Source organism: Lissotriton helveticus, chromosome 1_1, assembly GCF_964261635.1.
Source record: "Lissotriton helveticus chromosome 1_1, aLisHel1.1, whole genome shotgun sequence".
NCBI classification, from domain to species: Eukaryota; Metazoa; Chordata; class Amphibia; order Caudata; family Salamandridae; genus Lissotriton; species Lissotriton helveticus.
In genome coordinates, this window is record NC_136057.1 from 1,478,931,750 (window position 1) to 1,478,947,777 (window position 16,028).

General features: G+C 43.8%; 1 protein-coding gene across 1 annotated transcript in view; it reads right to left on the reverse strand.

The window, feature by feature from the left end:
- Window positions 1-4,127: 4,127 nt before the first annotated feature.
- KCNH3 (potassium voltage-gated channel subfamily H member 3) overlaps window positions 4,128-16,028 on the reverse strand; it is a 332,483-nt gene continuing 320,582 nt past the window's right edge. The window contains exon 15 of the mRNA XM_078658375.1: window positions 4,128-4,757. Coding sequence (XP_078514501.1) covers window positions 4,128-4,757 — 630 coding nt within the window. The remainder of the gene's footprint in view (window positions 4,758-16,028) is intronic.

Below are 16,028 nucleotides of genomic sequence, written 5' to 3' on the forward strand. Positions count from 1 at the left end.
CATCGGTGATTACTTGGTACCCAATCTGGTTAAGGTGCCGTTTGCTAACAAAGCTAGAAAGATGTGGCAAATAGTGAAGCAGGAACTGTACACTGAATGGGGAGTAAAACATCAGAATCTGCTGCCTGGATTTTGCCATTGGTTCTTGAAGGTGTGACTGGTTTAGCACTGGGACCTGCAGATGTAAGCAGCTGTTGTTGCATGGAAGCCACATCCTGATATTAGTGCCACCACTACTTGGAAGGATTCTATTAAACAGAGAGTTGTTTGCCTTCTCCGAATGGGCAATGAGATTTCAGGAGACCAGATACAGAGGGTTTTAGTATTCCCCTTACATTAGCTCTTCTCTCCGAAGAAATCAATCTGAAAATTAATATCATGAGCGTAGCTGCCTGTAATACTTTGTGCCTATGAAGAAATGAAACTCACCTAAGTGAAATGTATGAACTTGTCTCTCACACAGCAAGTAAAAAAGATACTGGCAGACCAACACCCTAGCCTTCAGACTAACAAATCATTTCTGCTGTGGATTCTCGCAGATCGCAGGGGCCCACTTGATAGACTTTAAAAGGCATGCTGTTATTGATTTTTAATGTAGTGTTTCTTGAAGAGCATTAGGAGCACTTTAAAGATAACAAACTCCTTGATGATTTCCACTGCCCTTTAGGTCTGAATGAAATGGCCATGTTGCAATTAGTGGGTGAAGCGCTGCAAATTGTAGACAAAGGTAAGTTGTGCCTACACATTCTTCATGACCTTTTGCAGAATATAAAAAGGTCAGCCAAGCCTCCTTTCAAAATATCGTGGAAGAATGGATGGGGATCAGTGGCATAGTTCTAAGAAGTTTTGAATCATATTTTGTCAATTGCTTGCAGAAAGTAAAGCTGGCAAACTCTCTCTTCACCCCTCACTTTTGTAAACTGTGGCCCTCAAGGTTCCAGCATTTTCTAAACGCTTTTCAACCTGTACGTGGAACTCATCAATTCTCTACTGAGACAGTACAACATCTCTTTTCATCTTCTTGTTGATGTTACTCGGTTGTATTTCAGATTTGCCTTGGTGGAGGGTGTAGCCGAACTTGCAAACATCCTCACAATATCCTTCGGGTGCAAGCCTGGCGTGATGCAATAAATCTGAATAACTGCATGCCATTTATTGATAAAGAAAAAACTGGAGAAAAAACTTTTTTTCCGTGTTCAAAGCCAACCAGCTCTCATCCATCCCTGTTTTATACAGATATGAAACCTTCTTCTACCTCCAAGCGATCCACCACTGGGTTGCCAGCAAAGTAAAACACTATTGCTTTGTAATTTTGGAAACTTAGAATGCCTCAGAATTCTACTATGCTCCTTGAGATGTCCTTATCGCATACGTTTGTTTCTAGGCTGGCCCAGTGGGTGCAGTTTTCCCCTTATGTTAATGTTCAGACCCTATACTGAATTTATTTGGTCTTTATTCTCTTTCTGTTACATACAGTATACTTTACCTGTATATTCTATTTGGCCTATGCCTGATTTGTAAAGTACTGTTTTCTAGAGGGTGTCGGTTGCGTTATATAAAACTGTAAATTAATATTTAGATTTTTCCAAGCACTAAGCCCATCAGGTGCTACAATATCTCATAGAAAAGCAATTTAAGCATCTAACCATGCTGATATTCTCCGAAGTAAAAAATGGAAGCAGAACCTTGAAAATAGTTATCTTAACACTTGAAATGACCCCAGGACATGTTGTGGCCGGAAGTTAAAAGGACAAGGGTGTCTGGGAACAAAGCAAAATCATGGGCATGGTCTACAACTTTCATATTTTGAAGGAAGACTCCCCTCCTCTTTCACTACAGATACAGCCTTCCAACCCTATTTAGAGTGTTATTATGCGACTCAGAGAAGACCTGAATATTGAGAACTGATGGCTGCTCATTAACAATTTTTTTTCACATGAAATCCTTCATTAAGAAGCCCTAATCCCTGGTTAATTTTCCTCATCACCCTGGGATCTCTCTTTTATCCTCACTCACGCCTTGCCCTTAGCATTTCCTTTTGAAGAAGTCATAATTTACAAGAGTTCTTCTTAATGTGTGCTTAACCAGTAAATGTTACGACACTGCATAACATATTCCCTCATTCCCATTCAGCTTTATGGAGTTTCTTTGATCTGCTGTATGCACTTCAAGATTTTGATGGCTGGTTTACTTAATTTTATAACAAGGCCCTGCCCAATGCCCCCCAAAATCTATAATTACCCTTGTAATTTGCAAAGGCAAGGCAGGGTTCTCAAACCAGTAATTAACGCAATTAAATATTTGTCTCGTTGGGGCAGCAAAACACCTGACATTAAGGTGCAGAACACTGTGTCTTCTCACACTTTGGCGGCAAGACATTTTACAATGGTTACAAACAAATGCCGAGGCGCAGAGTTTTACAGTGGTGGGTAACTGTCCCTCTTTCTGTATTTTGGGACAATTCCTTTTTAAAGCACTCCAGGTAGAAACGTGAAGTATAGACAGGGACGTATGAGGAGGGAGTCTGAGGCTTGATGAAAGCCTCCTCTTACATTTATGGATTTGTTTCTTAGGTTTTCTTCCTAACATGATGGAGAAGAGCACACTGAAAACACTATTAAAATTTGACTGTGATTTGCATTATCTATGGTAGTTTCCCTGTTCCTAATGCGCCAGCATTGAAAGCAACTGTTTCCTTCTAGAGGACCTTTCTGTGGTGGAGGTTAGATTTGTTCACCTTCCGAAACCAGTTATTGACTTAGGTTGTGTTGTAGACTTGAACCAAGAGCCTCTTTGTGGTGTCATAATCTAAGTACCTCTCACAAACAGGCCGAAATGGGAAACATCCTTTACGACGCAACTTTCACTACGCAGTACCTTTACAACGCAGGTTTTACAACGAAAGTCATTACAACGAATTGCGCTGGGGGGGCGCTGCATGATAAGAAATAGTTTAATTTACTATCCAAAACCTTCCCTACTATCCACGGGGACTGAAGTTGGAATAGTAAATGAAACTATTCCACTATCCAGTGCCCCCCCCCAACGCAAGTCGTTGTAACGACTTGCGTTGTAAAACCTGCATTGTAAAGGCATGCGTAGTAAAAGCATGCGTTGTGATGACATACATCCGGCTGAAATCACTCTGTGGCTCAAGGGAGTGGTAGCCAATCATGGATACAGCTTAGAAACCAGTTTCAACGTTGGCAAATGTATGTTTCAATACAGATTTAAATTTATATGTATTACATCTCCTTTCGTTTGCTTTTCCAAGAAACCAGTCAGAACCCATTTGAATTACCCTCTAAGTTCACTGTTGGTTTGTCCTTTCTGCTGTCGGCTTTGCTCTTTCCCAGTGTAAAGCAGTATTCTACCAGCCTGTAATTCCAGTTGAGTCACATTTAGCGGCTGTTGCTGTGGTCTGTGCTGCTCCTTCTCTAAGGCCATGATCCGCCCTTATGTCACTGTTGTCCAAGTTCACAAGCTGCTTGTTGACTTTGTGGAGGTAAGAAATATAAGGCTTTCCGCTGTAGTTACCTCTTGCTAGTGAGGCTCTTCCTGTGTCCTGGAAGCAGAACCTCTGACCAGTTCCTCATGTGGGCTGCGGTAGGCTCCCATGTGTGCTTCCTGCTGCAGGAATCCTATTGCCCCGGTCCTTTACTTCCCTCAGTCTCCTTCCAGGGTTATTGTCAGTTCTTCCTTCCTTCTAATGAACTATGGCTTTTTCTGCACTAACACCTGCTCTTTGATGTCCAACCACCATTTTGAAATTGTCTTTGTGCCAGATACAGTATAGAGGAACTTGACAGGGCCTTCAGTCTCCCCTACTTCAGTGCCTGGTAAAGGGGCCCAGCACCTCAGGAGAGGAATAACAATGGTAGTGTGCAAGGAAAGGGGATCCCACCTTCTGTTAGTCTCCTTGTATCATTCACTCACTATCAGAATACAAATCCCACTGGTTCTTGAAAAGTAAACAATCAAAATACATTCTGATTCCCTCCCCCTGTCCACCTCCCCAGAAACTCCAGGTACACGCAAATTGTGTCAAAAAACAAAGGCTTCTTGAGAAATACTGAATGAAACCTCTTCATCTTCTATCCAGTCTCCCTCTCCCCTCATATTCACCATCAAACACCAGTGCCTGCTTCGCACGGCCTGTGGCTGCTGTTTGTGGCCATCTCCTCTGTCATACTCTCCTGGCATGAAATGAGGTCCATCTCCACCCCGTGGTGGTCCCATGGTGGCATCCGGGTACTTGGACTTCTGGTAAATTCAGTCCTACTTTTTAGGCTGGGTTTACCGGAGGGATTACTGTGGCAGGGATCTTGCTCTGTAGGGTCAGTGAGATGTCCTTGAGTTGCCATGTTGTCCGAACTAGGGATGGGCTGTGTTCCTGTACTATTTCCAAATAGTTTGCAGTGTGTCCAAGGCGAGCTTTGTGAGTCTTGTGGGCCCCACTGCCAGGGTGTCAGCATAGTCTGCCCCCCGGGCTCCAGCCGCATGCAGGCAGTGTTGGAACAGTAAGAATGTGGGTTGTGCAGATGGAAGCTCTGGAGTCCTGTGTCAACACGGAGGGGCTGCAGGAGGCTGGGCCTGGTCCCTCCCATGGCATACCTGCTGGCAGAGACAGAGTAGGGGCATTCCCCTCCATGGGCGCAGGAGGAGGCACTGCGGGAGACCAGGAAGAGCTGGACGGTGTGGCGTAGGGACTGAAGGCCTTCTCGCATCTGGAGCACCTGTTCAGAGAGTTCAGCCACCTGCAGGGATTATGGGAGATAGAAAGAGCGAGTGAGTTGGTGAAAATAGTGTGCATGTGAGATAGAAAGTGGGAGAGAAATTTTATGTCACGAAAATATTCTCTTTGGTTTGAATTTCCTACAATGGAATTGTGCTTAAATTCACAAATTACTGTTAATGTTGGTATATTTTGGGGTGATTCAACAGCTTGTTCTGTAACACTGCGGAGGGTGGGGTTGCTGGGGTGGGAGGAGGGCACCACAACTCTCACCAAAACTTCACCACAGCATTCTTATTAATTATTTTTCAAAAGTAAGGAAGTGTTCACCACCAGTGGGTGCAGCTAGTGCTGGGGAATTTTTGCTGTGAAGCACACACTGTGCTCCTCTCACTGCACTATCAGAGCTCCTTGTGGAGTGATTAGGCTGACAAATCTTGAGGTGCACCAGTGCCCTTTGGAGTGATACTAAGTGCAGCATCCACACCACCTCTGGAGCACACAAATGACTACGCCACACATGGAGGTCTGTAATACACTTCTTTATTTTTGGCATGCAACCTTTGACTGAACATACTGCGTCACAGAGTTTATTGACCACACACAAGCACACCTACATACCTCCTAACTGATTACGTAACTTTGTAAGGAGTCTGCATAGGACCACAACTGTCCTACAGCCCATAATCACACGACACTAGATCTCCCCCTTTACTAAATAAAACAATATGGACAACATAAATACATTAGAGTTCCTCAAAAAGTCGTCGAGGAGCTCACATCCATCTCCCAGATTGAGTCGTACGAGGTGAAGGAGTTGCACTGTCATATGGCATTGTAGCGGTAGACCCGGATGCTTAACTTGGGCACTCAGGTGGACTTGTTTCACTCATGAGGTCTGGAGCTAACGAACATCAAAGCAGATGTTTGAAATGGGACAAGTCTCATAATGGACTTTCTATGACGTAGAGCGGTCACTATATGTCCTTTAGTTGTCACAACTCTCAATGGATCAGCATCAAATGGATGGGGGAACACCAAATCCACAGAAGCCCACAACAACTTCATAACCGCCACCAACGCCCACCACCAACTTATCAGCAAAACTAGGAAAAAAGCGATTGAAGACACAATCACACGCACACAACAGCAAAGAACTCTTCAACATCTTCAAGGAGTTCGCCCAACCCACCAGCGTGTCCACTGTCATCTCTCCCTCACAAGACTTCTGCGACAAACTCAGCACCTTTTTCCACCACAAAATCATCAAGAACATCTACGACAACTTCGAAGACAGCCAACACACTGAACCCTCACCAACTACCCCTGACACCCTGAAACCAGCGATCATAAACTGGACAGCCCTCAGCACCGAAAACACACTGAAGACGATGAAGTCAATCCACTCCGGCACCCCCACAGAACCCTGCCTCCACCACATTTTCAACAGAGCCGCCAACACCATCGCACCCATGCTCTGCTACACCATCAACCGCTCCCTGGCAACCGCCACGTTCCCCGACGACTGGAAACATGCAGAGGTCAACCCCCTCCTGAAGAAACCCTTGGCGGACCCCACCAGCCTAAAAAACTACAGACCCATCTCCCTACTCTTGCTCCCAGTGAAAGTCATTGAGAAAGCCATCAACAGCCAACTCGCCACATTCATAGAAGAGCACAACATCCTCGACTCCTCACAATCCGGCTTCAGAAAAATCCACAGTTTGGAAACCGCCCTCCTCGCTGCAACAGACGACATCCGCACCCTACTGGACAAAGGAGAAACAGCAGCCCTCATCCTCCTCGACCTCTCAGCGGCGTTCGACAGTCTCTCACAGCACACTAATACGCAGACTCCACAAAGCAGGGATCCAAGACAAGGCCCTCAACTGGATCTACTGCTTCCTCTCTGGCAGAACTCAGCGGGTCAGACACTCTCCTTTCCTCTCCGGCCCTACACCTACCACCTGCAGAGTCCCCCAGGGGTCCTCCCTCAGCCCTACACTCTTCAACGTCTACGTGGCTCCGTTCGCACCCATCGTCAGTACCTACGGACTCAACATTGTGTCATACACAGACTACACCCAACTCATTCTCTCCCTAACCAACAAACCGAATACCGCCTGACACAAATTTTGAGAAGGCATGGAAGCCGTCGCCAAATGGATGAAAAACAGCTACCTACAAATAAACACCAACAAAACAGAAGTACTCATCATGGGCCCAAACCCCGACGCATGGAACGACGACTGGTGGACCCCGGTCCTCGGAAGCCCGCCCACCGCCACGGGCCATGCACACAACCTGGGAATCATCCTGGACTCTGAGCTCAAAATGGGCCATCAGATCAACTCCGTCTCGTCCTCCTGCTTCCACACCCTCCGCCTCCTACGTAAGACCTTCAAATGGATCCCTCTTGAACACAGAAAGACCATCACTCACGCACTGATCACCAGCAGACTCGACTACGGCAACGCATTCTACGACGGAATAAATAAAAACCTCACCCGCAAGCTACAGAACATCCAAAACACCCACCTCAAGACTGGTCCTCGACCTGCCAAGCACTGCCATATCTCCCAGCACCTGCGCACACTCCACTGGCTCCCGATCGAAGCTAGAGTCACCTTCAAGAGGCCCACAAGGCCCTCCATGACACCGGACCAGCATACCTGAACAGCCCACTCAAATTCCACGCACCCCAGAGGACCTTACGATCTGCCCAGCTCTCCTACACTGTGGTCCCCCGCACCAGAAAGACCTTCTCCTTCCTGGTGTCCTGAGCCTGGAATGCCGTGCTGCTGCCACCTCAGACAGACAACATCGCTCCCCATCTTCGCAAGAAACCTCAAAACTTGGCTCTTCGACAGACCCTCCTTGATGGACTGGAGCCTGCTAACCCACCCCCAGCGCCCTGAGACCCTTACGGGTGAGTAGTCTCGCTTAACAAATGTCTGATTGATTGAGCGTCAGTGTTGCATTCCCATCTTGTTTGACTAGGACTTGATCTCCATCTTCGAAAAAGTGTCCCTAGAGCATCTGCGATTATCTGTATAGGCTTTCATATTTCTTTTGTGAGAAGTGCCCGTGACACAAACCTCATCAGTGTCTAGTACTCGGCTCGTGGTCCATTGTGGTAGCTTTGTCCCAATAGCTCTCCGAAACAGCAAGGTGGCAGGGCTTTCACCTGTTGTGGAATGGGCAGTTGAGTGACAGGCATGAGGGGCTGGACACAAAGTTGATTTGAGATCGATTTCTTCAAAAGTATCCCTCTGAAACACTTTCTTAAGGGTGTCCATAAATCGTTCAATTGAGCCATTTGCCTGTGGCCAGACAAGTGTGCTTTTCTGATGCTTGACGTTCAAACGACTAAAAAAGTACTTAAACTCTCTGCTATTGAAGGGCAGACTTTGCCAGATTTGAGTATGGAAGGAACACCCCACGCTGCAAAAATATCATCCAACCTCTCGATGACTTTATCATGTGTGGTCGATGATAAATCTTCCACTAACGGAAAACATGAGTACTCATCAATAACTACCATGAGATGATGGCCATTGTTTAAAGGACCAAAGAAATCAGCTGCAATTTTCTCCCATGCTTGTTTAGGAAGGTCAGACATATTTAGTTGATGCCAGGTGTTGTGGGACACAAGCAGTTACACAGATGACATGCTTTCAGTTCCTTCTCGACTCGTTCGTCAAGGTGAGGAAACTACACTCGGTCTTTGATGGCTCTCTTGGTGGCTACAATGCCATGATGTCCTTCATGTGCCAGTTCAATAATTGTTGACTCAAGCTCTCGGGTATGAGAATTCTCGAACCTCTTAGTATTATACCTTCTTGAATGACAGAAAGTTCATCCTGCACATTCTTGAATTTTTGATATTCAACATCATCTGCAAGATGTTGAGTATGTTTTTCCATGATCACGCTGCAATTATATCATGAAGTATGAATATGTCTCTGACCGTATTGGTAGCAGCAAGAATCTGCTCCATGGAAAGAGCTGCAGGGGTGCTGGACTTTGTTACAAAATTAATGTATGCTTCTGACGCTTTAGACGTTGCACTGTGACGATGGAACAGCACCCGTGAGAAGTAATCTGCTGGGTTTTGATCCTTCTTTGGCTTATGCACAATAGTGTAATCATACTCTTGCAATCTCAACCCCAACCTCTCGATGCGAGTGGGCAACTTGGCTTTCGGATTTCCAAAAATGGAGAGCAACGGTTGCTAGTTAGTGACAAGGGTGAAATGCTTTCCGTTCAGAAACACATGAAAATGTTTACAAGCCCACAAAACAGCCAGGGTCTCTTTTTCTGGCTTAGAATTGGCACGCTCAGTCTGAAATAGACTTCGGCTGGCTAACGCCACAATGTGTCTCGGAGCATTTAGATGTCTATTCTGTTGAGCAAGGATTGCACCCAACCCACTGAGCTATTATCGACAACAATCTCAGTATGTAACGTTGAACCCAAGTAAACCATTTTAGATGCATTTTCAATAGAGTGTTTGATTTTCTTTAAACTTCGATTACATTCAGAGGACCATTGGAAGGAACTTTCTTCTTTGTGAACTCTCATAATGGGTCATTCATCATGGCAAAATCATGGATGTATCTGGAGCAATAGCTGTCCATGCCTGAAAAGGATCGCAGCATGGTTACATCTTGCGGGGACAAGTGGGTGAACAAAGCAAACACAATGAGATGAGGGTCAAAGCGCTGAAACCTTTTGTATACTCACCCTCAGTCACAGATCTGGGTTGAATCCATCATCGTTCTTTGGCTCACGTCACCACCCCAGTTTAGACCCAGCTATATGCAAATCATTCTTGAACCTCTGCCTCATGGGAACAGTCCAGACCGAACTGCCAAGCCAGGTCTTCCTTGGACCGGAAACAAGATCCTGGGACCGGTTTCGGAGTAACACCCCTCATCAGCCAGGCTAGCTTGAAACCAGTGACAAAGTGAGTAAGGGACTCTATTTTGAAAGGGTGGCTAATGCCTCGTGAACTAAATCATCGAGAGCATTTAATGGAGTAACACAGAGACCATCCCATCTAAACCTAGTTAATAGATTTGCTCCCTTGCCCGGTTTAGATAACTGTGATTGACTACCTCCAGTAAGTTTGCCCGTACCCCAGAATATTAGTGCTTGGTCTCCCTTATCCCCTGTGATTAATCTGGCGTCACAGCCAGATGTTTTAAACCGCGCCGGGAGGACCTCAAGCAAGAGAACTTTTATTAGGGAGAATCGCACTGTTAGACGCAAGGAAGGGCCTATCATGGAGGTTGAGCCACATCAGGTAAGCCCCCCATTGCAGGAACATCTACATATCATGACATGGAATGTAGCAGGGGCGAGGAATAAACTGCAGGATGAGAATTGGTATAACACTATCCTACAATGCGATGTGGTTCTAATACAAGAGACTTGGCTCACAGATAATTTCTTTGTAAATGGGTTTAAGACGATCTCAACAAATGCTATCCCCTCAAAGGCAGGTAGGGCCAGCGGAGGTTTAGCAACACTTATATCATTGTCGTTTAGGCAGACTATAAAAAAATTGTATACTAAAGCGTCAAACTTTCAGTATTAATTGTTTTCAGTAAAGGGATTACAGGACATTTTGGTGATACATTTTTATAATAATTTTTTTAATGCTTCGCGACATGAGGTTATCACATCCTTAGATGAAGAGTTGATGGATTTCATGAAAAATGTGGGTTCGGATTGTTCCCTAATCTGGGGAGGAGATTTTAATATTGAACCATGTAATCTTATATCGGGGATTCAATGTGGATACGAAGAGGAACTTGGCTGTGCTTTTGGACACTTTCCGCATAACAATTATGGGGAAAATATTAATTTCAACATGTCCAAATATAATCTAGAAATTACGGAAAAAGTCATGAAAGGGAGTGGAGGCGAGGTTATGGGTTCTGTTCGTACTTATGAAGGAGCAAGATAATCCTCGTGCACTGATCACTTTATCACCTCAATAAATCTTAGGCCCCTTGTATTGGAATGTTCAGTTCTCCCAAGTCTATTGAGCGACCATTATCCCCTGTTAATAACTTTAAATTCTGTTATGCTAAAAAAAATCTACATTAAGTTTTAACGCCGTAGATATAAATTTACAGGGGCAAAATGAAATCTCTATCAAATGGTATGGGGTTGATCCAATAGTTTTTACCAATAGGATCCTACAAAAAATTAATCATCAGATTATAACCTGCCGTGATAAATCCTCAGCTACTATAGATATAGTCATGGCCTTTCAAAGTATCTCGAATGCTATTTCCGATAACCTGCGAAGGAATCCTAAGACTAATGTATCGCATGCCCCGAGATGGTTCGATAATCACTGCTCTAGATTAAATAGAGACTTAAAGACCGCATTAAAATCTACCCCTCGTAATAGAGAGGAGATTAATACCTTACGGAAATTATATAAAGAAACTCTTAATCTAAGAAAATTGGAGATTAGGGAAAATGCCTGGGAGAACCTGATTAAAGCTGCCGAGACTAAAGACTCGACTCTTTTCTGGAAAACCCTGAATCAACCATTCTTCAAAGACATTCAATCTGTAAAAATTGACACTGTAGTAACCCCTGCCTACTGGATAACCCATTTTGATGCAATTCTTAACGAGAGACATCAGGGTACTGTAAATACTGAGGATAAAACTGTTATAATTTTAAATGACACCAAAATAAGTAGTATAACTTAAGATGAAATTAGAACAGCCCTCAAGAATAGTGCTAGTGGCCAGGCGGCTGGCCCCGATGGGGTCCCAATCGATGTATTTAAATATGATATTGATCTTTGGGTACCCATCCTGCATACATTTTTTAATGCTACAATTGAGGGGATGATACCGGCCACCTGGGCGGAGAGTCTGATAGTCCCCATCTTTAAAAAACGGAATAGGGCCAATGCTAGTTGCTATTGCCCAATATCTTTGCTTGGCTCAACCTCCAAAGTTATGGGTAGAATGTTGTTGGCCAGGCTGGAGCAATGGGTAGTAGAACACAATATTCTATCCGTAGCGCAGTATGGCTTTAGATGAGGCATTGGAACAATAGAACAATGTTTGAATTTAGAACTAATAATAGGAAAATATCCCTTTGCAAGGGAGGGCTGCCTTCACCTCTGCTTTGTTGATTTGTCAAGCGCTTTTGACCTGGTAAATCATTCAAAACTATGGGAGACGTTGAGAGGAATGGGCGCCCCAAGGATATTATTAGTTTCTTATCTCAAATCTACGCTCGTCTGTCTGCAAAGATACGTTATGGGAAACATGGGGAATGTACGAAGAATTTTAATATCACACGTGGAATAAGATAGGGATGTACTCTTGCACCTCTCTTGTTTTCACTGTATGTAAATGGTGTCAATGTTTCATTACAGAATTTGGGGGTAGATGTGCCAAAGGTCGGTAATCGACCTACGCCCCTCTTATTGTATGCCGATGATGCTGTCCTAATCTCGAGGATAGCAAACGGCCTACAAACCCTGATGGATAATTTTAGTAGTTTTATGTCAGAAAAATCCTTAAAAATACATTTGACCAAGACTTTGGTTATGTCCTGTGGTAAAAGAAATTTTAAAACAAAAACACATTATGTCAACAGGACATTAATAGAGAGAGCAGCTACTTTCTCATATTTAGGGATTCTTTTTAATAGTAAGGGTACTTGGAATAAACAGATAACTATGCAAATTGAAATTTGTGAAAGTAATAGAGGCCATTTTCAGATTCTCATAAAAAATTGGTAAAAAACCTGTATGGGAAATTCCGAAGTTATACAGACGAAGTGCATTACAGGGACTAGTTATGAGAGAGCGCTATGGGGCCAGTCAGATACCACCCAGATACAAACCCTATCCTATCTTGAAGGGCCAATTGCTCTGGGCATACAGCCATACCTCGTTTTTATAACTAACGTTCAGCACAGATTCTACCTAACCAGACTGCGATGACATTACATTTTCTCTTTGCCTTTCCTAGGAGGGGCAAGTGGTGTGCTAATCTTCCAAATTGTCAATGTGATAGCAGGTCAAAACAAAGTACCCTTCATTTCTAACTTTTTTGTAATTTTTATAAGGAAATTAGAAATGTTTTCCTTCGTCCGGTTTTTAAAACTGAATGCCTGTACTCCCGTAAAGCTGGTTTTAACCATTTAAGAAATTTAGACACAATATCAGTTTGTAACGCAGTGCTTGGTTACATAATGTCGGCAATTAAACTAAGGAATGAACTCGTTTACTTAGAAAATGTGAACTATGAAATATTATAAAGTGTATTTCTTTTATGATATGTATAACTGTATAATGATTTGTGTATTTAATTATGTTACGATGTCTTGATGTCTTTTTTCCTTTTCACATATGGATTTTATGGTATTTTCTAGTATGCTTTTATGGTCATTCTATGTGATCCGAATAAAGCTTGATTTGGTTTGATTTGAGTAAGGGACCCATGTCTGGGCATACCCTGTCAACTTAAGGTGAACAAAGCAAACACAAGGAGATGATGGACGGAGCGCTGAAACTTTTCAGACATTCACCCCCAGTGACAGGTCCTGGTTAAATCCATCATGGTTCTTTAGCTCACTTCGCCACCCTGGTTCAGACCCAGCTTTATGCAAATCAGTCAACCCTGCGCCTTATGGAAACTGTCCAGCTCGAACTGCCAAGCAAGGTCTGCCCTGGACCAGAAACAAGCGTCCTGGGGCCTGGCAGTTCGGGCTGGACTGTTCCCATGGGGAACAGAGTAAAGATTGATTTGCATATGGATGGGTCTGAACTGGAATGGCATGGGGAGAAAACAACAATGGATTTAGGCCCAGATCTCTGTACTGGGGTGAATATTTGACATTGTGCAGCAGTCTGTCCATAAATTGTTTTTTTTTGCATTTCTCACCCCAAGTGGAAGGGTATGCCAGACATGGGTCCTGTGCTATCTATGCCACTGGAGTCAAGCTAGCCTGTCTATGAGGAGTGAAGCCCCAAAACCGGACCCAGGAGGACCTGGCCTGGCAGTTTAGGCTGGACAGTTCCCATGGGGAACAGGGCAAGACTGATTTGCATATGCGTGGGTCTGAACCGGAATGGCATGGGGAGCAATAACACTATGGATTTAGCCCCAGATCTCTGTACCGGGGTGAATGTTTGAAATTGTGCAGCATTCTGTCCATCAATTGTTCTTTTTGCAGTTGTACTTCTTCAGGGCCAGGAGTCATTCCCCCTTCAGAGAAAATATGCTCCAAGAATTTGAGTTCGGTTTTGTGAAACTCATACTTTTCTGCATTTAACACTAAGCCTGCAACAGCGAGCAAATGACAGACATGCGTAAGAGCTTTGTCATGTTCCTTTCGTGTGGACCCAAACACTAATATAACATCACTGTAGTTAAAAGCATATGTGGCAGGTTGAGTTACTCAGCGAATGGCATCCTGAAAGATTTCTGCAGCTGGCGACACACCAAAATTGAGTCTTTTGTATCTGAACAAACCAACATGAGTTGAAAAGGTAATAATGTAGCTACAGTTCTCTTCCAGGATGTGTTAATGGTATCCTTTGTTCAAATCAAGACAGGGGAAGACTTTGGCATCATTTACCTGTGTAATTATGTCCGTTATGTGTTGACCCAGATGCCTTTCTTTCTTGATTGCTTTACTGGCGAGGTGCATGTCAACACAAATGCACACAGCAACTGCTATCTCCTTTTTTGACAGCACCACTATGGGCGTAGCCCATGCCATCACACTAGTGGCATGCTCAATGATGTCATGCTTTAATAATGTTCCCAGTTCTTTCTCATCGACCTACTGTAAATGAAAAGCAATTTAACTGTGCTACTGAGCAACAGGACAAATGTTCTCGTTAATGTGAAGTTGCACCTTCAATTTCTTAAGTTTTCCTAGTCCATGAAATAACAACGATAATTGAAGTACTATTTCAGAATGTGTATTGAGGGTATAATTGATGGACATGCACTCAACGAAGTACCTTGGAGAACATGATTTGGTGCTTCTACTGTTGTTTTCTTATGCGTTGTGGTCACTACAAATTACCCTTGATTTTGCATTGGCGTAGAAGCAGCCCAATTGTACACCTTTCTTTTCTATGGCGTTAGACATTGGTACCGGAGACAGTTCATTGTATTTTTCTGCGGGCATGATATCGATGCACCACTGACTATAATGAAATGTCTAGGGCAGCCATTCACCTTTAGCGTGATCTTGGGTCATCGGCCAAGTGAGTTGGGTTGCTTCACGTGGTGATCTCTCTTTCACTTGTGTTGTTCTTTGCAAGCAGTTAATCCTACATGTGGATGTTTTTCTGCGTTCGACATCACCACTGCACACCGATCTTCTTCACTGTCGCTCGATGATGATGTTGAAGAGCCTTTAGAAGATGAATTTGATGATGATAGACTTCGTTTAGTCTCTACTTGCCTCAACTGATGTTGCCGTTTGGGCTTGTGGGCATAGCTACATTGCTTCTGGAACTTTCTGGCATCGATTGTCTCGCCTCATCATGACACACTTTGTTTCTCTTTTGCTTTGCATACCATTATGAAATGGTTTTATATCCTACAGCCTTTGCATATCTGGCCTATGGCGGGACATTTACTTTCATGTGGAAACAAAAATCCACATCAGAAACTCAACTTCTTTTTATTTTGAAACATTGTCTTCTGGGCCTCCACTTTGTGTTTCTGCTTACTTTTCATGATCAACACTGATTCATTCTGGGTCATTCCAGCTTCCATATCAGCAGCCTGTCGATCTGCATGTTGCTCAGTTCTCACAGCCATAAGTACCTTTTGTAGACTGAAGGCCTGATTACGATCTTGGTGGACACGGTTACTCTGTCACAAAAGTTACAGATATCCTGTCCGCCAATTTACAATTTCATTATATACTATGGAACTTGTAACAGGGCGGACGGAATATCCATCACGTTTGTGATGGAGTATCCCAACTGATTATGTAACTTTGAGTCGACCTAGGTCCAAAAGGGTCCTACTACCCATGAACACACAACACTACACTAACTTGATGAAATACAGAGACTGAAGAAGGGCAATCACCCAAAACACATGACCAGGAATGACCAGAAATACCAGCCTTGATTATACACACTGATGGTGAACATTCTTGTACTTGTGTATAACTGAAAATATAATGAACTTCATTTACCAGAATGCAATGGCAAACTTTTTCTGTAGTCAGGAGTGTGCTCTTTCCCCCTGAACGGTTGAAGCTCCTTGTAGAG